General features: G+C 57.7%; 1 protein-coding gene across 2 annotated transcripts in view; it reads right to left on the bottom strand.

Annotated features, from left to right (window-relative positions):
• The window catches only part of HAGH (hydroxyacylglutathione hydrolase), an 18,368-nt gene that overhangs the window by 11,900 nt on the left and 756 nt on the right, over positions 1 to 5,712 (bottom strand). For both annotated transcript variants that reach the window (XM_059415708.1, XM_059415709.1), the window contains exons 2-4: positions 5,385 to 5,520; positions 3,042 to 3,217; positions 2,517 to 2,581 (exon numbers count right to left, since the gene is read on the bottom strand). In XM_059415708.1, coding sequence (XP_059271691.1) covers positions 2,517 to 2,581; positions 3,042 to 3,146 — 170 coding nt within the window. In that variant the 5' untranslated portion in view covers positions 3,147 to 3,217; positions 5,385 to 5,520. The remainder of the gene's footprint in view (positions 1 to 2,516; positions 2,582 to 3,041; positions 3,218 to 5,384; positions 5,521 to 5,712) is intronic.

Genomic DNA, 5,712 nt, shown 5'->3' with positions numbered 1-5,712 from the left:
TTTTTTTTTTAAGATTTTATTTATTTATCCGACAGACAGAGATCACAAGTAGGCAGAGAGGCAAGCAGAGAGAGAGGAAGGGATGCAGGCTCCCTGCTGAGCAGAAAGCCCGATGCGATGCGGGGCTCGATCCCAGGACCCTGAGATCATGACCTGAGCCGAAGGCAGCGGCTTAACCCACTCAGCCACCCAGGCACCCCCTAAACCGGACCACTTTCTTACGCCACACACGAAAACAAGTCCAGAATGATGAAAGAGCCGAATGTGAGACTTGAAACCCTCACAATCCTAGAGGAGAGCACAGGCAGTGATGACTCTAACATTAGCCACAGCACCTTCCTGCTACACACATCTCCAGACGAAGGGGACAAAAAGCAAAAACGAACTCCCGGGATATCATCAAAATAAAAAACGTCTGCACAGCCAGAGAAACAATCCACAAAACCAAAAGGCAGCCTACAGAATGGGAGAAGATATTTGCAAATGACATTTCTGATAAAGTGTTAGGATCTAAAATTTATAAAAAGCTTATGTAACTCAATACGCCCAAACACACATAATCCAAATTAAAAAATGGCCAGAAGACATGAAAAGACAGTTTTCCAAAGAAGATACCCAGATGACCGGCGGTCACATGAAAACGCGCTCCGTGCCACTCCTCGTTGGGGAAGCGCAAACCCCGACTACAAGGACATGTCCCCTCTCACAGCACGGCGCGGCTAAAACCAATGACGTAAGAAACAAGAGCTGATGAGTACGGGAGAAAGCGGAGCCCTCGCGCCCCGCGGCCGGGAACGCAAGCTGGCGCAGCCCCCGTGCAAGACAGTATTGACGCTCCTCGAGAAGCTAAAACCCAAACCATCCCCTGATGCAGTCATTGCAGCTCTGGATCTCTACCCGAAGAACACAAGGATGCTCGCCCAGGGGGTGCGTGCGGCCTGGACAGCCGCGTTACCTCCAATAGCCGAATAATGGAAGCAGCCCAGTGCCCATCCCCCGATGAACGCACAAAGACTAGTATCTACGCGTGTACACACGGACACACACAGACACACACACACATACAGTGATTTCACTGACACACCGAACTGAAGAAACAAAGGAGCCAAGGAAAAGGAAGGGAGACAAACCAAGGAGCAGACTCTTGAGGAGAAACAGATGGTTCCCAGCGGGGAGGCGGGTGGGGGAAGGTGACGCGGTGACGGGGAGCCTGCATGTGAGGGGCACGGAGCACACACAGCCACTGGGCCACTGTGTCGCACACCCGCAGCCAGTGTAATACCAGATAGTAACTGGAATTAAAATAACATAAAAATAAAAACACTTACAACTTTAAACAAGTAAACACACGCACACATGCCCAGCTCGGCAGCACCCGGTGGGGACGGGGGTTGGGGGGGGCCAGGCCTGCTTGTATCACAGCCTGTGGGGCCAGACCTGCACCGCAGAAGTCCAGCCAGGACCCTGCCCCAGACCAGCCTTCCCGGGACAAGGCGAGGGTGCCAGCTCCTCCCCGCAGCCTCGTCCACGCAGTCCTTCGAGGAGCCCAGACGCCGTGGGGCCCACAGATAAGAGGGGCGGGCTCCGCCAGGCCCACCCCAGAGCTACACCCCGGGCGTTCTTAGGACAGGTGCCAACACCGCTGCTGCCCCACCCTCTGGGGAGCGCAGGCAGGAAGGGAGGCACCTTGCGGCTCATGGGGCTCGGTCTGGGGCAGAATCAGGGGTTTTGTATTCTAACATAAACAGAGGAAAAACCCCAGGGCATCACAACTTAAGAAAAGTGACCTGGCAGACCTGGCTTCTTACCAGAAAGCAAGCCCAGCAGCATGGCCAAGGGCAAGGCCGCATTCAGGAGTTAACAGCTGACGTCCTGGGAGGAACACCCCAAAGACTGGTGCCTGCTTGGCCACACAGAACAGACCCACCCGCCCAGGCCCTGGCAGGCTGAAGCTGTGGGAACCGGGGCTGCCCTCAGGCACTCACATGCAAAAGACAATTTAGAGCCAAATAAATATTTTTTTCTAGTGTAAAGAGCTCTGAGTTTCAACTCCAGTCCTAAAATGCAGGCACAGGTGCTTCTTCACCCCCTACCTTCAATTTCAGAACCACAGCCTCTCCAAATAGAGCGGCTTGATTTTTAAAAACACCAACGTCTAGAATAGTTTCTTCCCTGACATCAAAGCCTGTCTCCCATCACACGAGCCCGGAGCCTTCACATATGCTGCTGGGGGTCCATCCCACGCAGCCCCGAGTTAGCAGTGCCCAGGGCCAAGGCCACTGGACAGCAGCACAGGGGCCACTACCAGCATGTCTTCTCAGAACCCCGCTGGGGCTGACCCTCAGTGGCACAGAGAACGCAGCTGGGCAGGGACAAGGGCTTCCAGCACCCCAATCCCGCAGGTCTCCACCCGTAAGAGGGCCCAGAGAGCCTGAAGTGCCTGACCCCTACAGACACCGGCCCGGAGTGCACACGGCCCGGGGCAGACAGGCCCGCACCGGCCAGGGAGGACTTACCAGTGGTGGTGGGTGGTAAGCACTGTGGTCAGCTTCACTCCGAGCTTCTTCACCGTCTCTACAACCTGCAGCCAAACATGAGGCACGACGGGATCACGGTCACACTCCCCGCGCTGGGTGGCCGAGCTATAGGGGGCCCAGCAGGACTCAGGCCTGCCCGGGAGGGGCCATGCCCTGCCCTGACCCTGCTGACTTGCCCCCGTTCCCGGTCCCGGTCCCTCTTGACCCAGCTGGCAGCTCAGGGCCACCCATGACTTCTCCAAGTCCCTCTGGCTGAGGTAATCGCCCCTGGGGCTTCCTGGCACCCAAGGACCTTCCAGACAGAAGCCCATTGCTCTCCTCCCTCAAGATGCCGGCAGCCTCCAGCCCTTGCTGGCCTTCTGCCTGACAGCAGAGTGGCTGGACACCGGTTGTTTTTCAAAAACCAAATGGGTGAACTTCTGTTTAGCTTTGACCAAGCTACAAGGACACTGCAGCTACCAGCCCTTGCAGGGGGTGGGGTGGTGCTGGGGCCCTGCCCCCCACCTTCTGGGGCTGCACCGGGTCCACGACGGCGGCCTCCTTGGTCTCGTCGTCGATGATCAGGTACATGTAGTTGTCGGTCAGCGCTGGCAGTAACTCAACCTTCATGGCGCCCTGTTCCACGGTCAAGCTCTTCCTTAAGTCCGTGTGATGGAGAAGGGCTCCCAGCAGGGCTGGGCCTGAAGACAAAGCTTCGGTCAGTGTCCATGGGAGGCCGCCCCAGGCTGAGGCTCAAAGACAAGCCCTCGGCCAGGAGGCCCAGGAGACCCCACGTGCTGGGGACCCAACATCCCGGGGAAGGGACTCGGCCAGCGGCAAAGTGTGAGGCTCGCCGCAATGGGTTTTCTGAGTTCCTTCGGTAAAGAAGAAAATATCCTAATTTTACCACATCCGTTAAGAGAAACACAGAAAATTCTTCACACGCATATTCACGGAAATCCCTTCTCTCACACTCTGATCCTGATTTTCTTTTTTGCAAGCTCTCAGGGGACGGGGTGCCAGTTTGTGCCTGTGATTCAAACCACAGTCAGAAGTGACCAGTACCAGTCTTGGGGTGTTCACACCCGACTCAGAAAGACCACGAAAAGAGGAACCTGGAGGGCGAGCGCCTCTGACCCTAAGTCTCCAGGCAGAGAAGAAAACAATATTCTCTTTCATAGGCAGGAACTCAAAATTTGGACCACGCACTAAATGACCAGGGCCTGACACATGGGAGAGGTGGCCACCTCCTCCAGATCCAAGTGCACAGGACACAGAATCGCCATCCAGTTGAGCCAAAGGACCCGGCAGGGTGTGTCAAGAGTGAGCAAGGGCCGAAAGCATCCCCCACTGAGAAGTCAGGGGCCAAGCCACTTCCAACAACGAAACTCCTCTTCGGATCTAAAAATTCACAGAGGCCCAAGAGTACTTGTCCTCACGTGAAAGAGATGAACACCACAAAAGGTGACAGAAGACAGCCATGAGATTCTGGGGGAGGTGCCAGAATGGGGCCCTCTTCCAAAAGGCATCCAGAAAGCAGGCAGGACCCACTGACTGACAGACCACATCTCCAGGGGCCACGGAGGGCTGAATTCGACCTTATCTGCCACGACCAGGGAAACTGTCAAGAATACACCGAGATATCCAACTCCCCTTTCCCTGGACAACCAGTTGGGCATTTTCCAGGCCCTTCTCCTCCCTCATACATGGCAAAACAAACATTTCTGTATGACCAGGTTTCCTTGACAGTCCACCCTCCCCAGGCCCCAGCACTACCCGGGCCCAGGAAGGACTACAGAGCGGAGTGCACCTACTGGGGTTGGGGGAGGGAGGAAAGCGGGACTGAAACAGGACTCTCCTGCGAGTCTGGGAGAGGAACACGGCCCAGGTGAGGGACTGTAACCACAGGCTGTGCTCGGGCTCCTCCAGGTGCTCCGTAGATTCTCCTGGAGAACCCAGGGAATCAGAAACTTCTGCAGGCACCCCTGAAAGCCTTCTTCCTTTCCCAAACATTACATGCCTGAGAAATGCTTCCAGTGCACTGCTTTGCACTGTGATCTTTCGTAGGCACAAAGAGCACAGAGCAGGAGCCTATGGTCCCAGCCTATGGTCCCGCTTTGCTTGGCTTCTCTTGAACCGGGCCCGTCCTTCTGCATGGTATCCCGAGGCTGGGAGCGGGCTCCCATCTGAACCAGGTGGCCACAATCTTGCCAATTCTCTATAGTCCTACTCAGGATCTCTGCCTGACTCTGGAAGCAAAAAGGCTTAGCCCTGACACTCTGAGGAGTGTCCCCAAATGGCAAAAAGGACAGGCTCTTTCCTTAGTGACAGCAACACCTACCCACTCCAGAACATCGAGTGCTCTCGGTGAGATCTAAAACCGCCAAGGACAGCTTTGCCTCCCTCACGACTGCTACGTGGTCATGTCTCCAACCGCTAACCATCACCCAAAGACTCGGGTCACCCTACTGCCCCTATTGCCACATTAGCCTGATAAGATATCAGGAAATAAAGAAAAAGATTTCAAAATCAAGGTCAAAATATTCCGACAAAGCAGGAGGTAACCCCCCCCCCCGCGGGACAGGAATCTGGCAGCTGCAAGCGCAGGCCCTGGAAGCCCGCCAGCCGAACGCCTCTCCTTCTAGAGGGAGGGCCAGGGCCCCACAGCCCCCAGGACCCCGTCCTGCTGCAACCCCGGTACTGCCCGGGCCTCCTGCCCTTTGCACTTGTCAGCCGAAGCTCGCAGGAAGAGATGGGCAGGCAGGCCCCGGGGCGCACACACGCGGGTTCCGCCCGGCTGGGGAAGGGCGCCCCGGGAGGGCCGCGGGCGGACCGGGGCGCGGGTCTGGGCGGCGCGCGTCTCCTTACCGGGCACAAATCCGCCAGCAACCCCCGGCCGACCAGTGACCCCACTGTCTTCAGCCCCGCCAAGTCTGACTCAAGTGCCGCGGGGCCTTTCCTCGACCCCAACCCGCGCGCCCGGACGCCGGCGAGGGTTACAAGCCTGTGTCGACAGAAAACAGCGTCAGCCCGCGGCGGCCCAGCGACTCCCGACCGCCCACAGCGCCGCCGGACCCTTCGCGGGGGCGCGGTCCAACCGCCGCCACCGGGTCACGACGCGGGCGGGCCCCCCGCAGGCCGGGCCCCGCGCACCCGGCGCCTGTCAGGCGCGCCCCTCCGCGCCGCTGCCGGCGCC

Source organism: Mustela nigripes, chromosome 11 (assembly GCF_022355385.1).
Source record: "Mustela nigripes isolate SB6536 chromosome 11, MUSNIG.SB6536, whole genome shotgun sequence".
Lineage (NCBI taxonomy): Eukaryota > Metazoa > Chordata > Mammalia > Carnivora > Mustelidae > Mustela > Mustela nigripes.
This window is presented reverse-complemented; position numbering and strand designations above follow the sequence as displayed.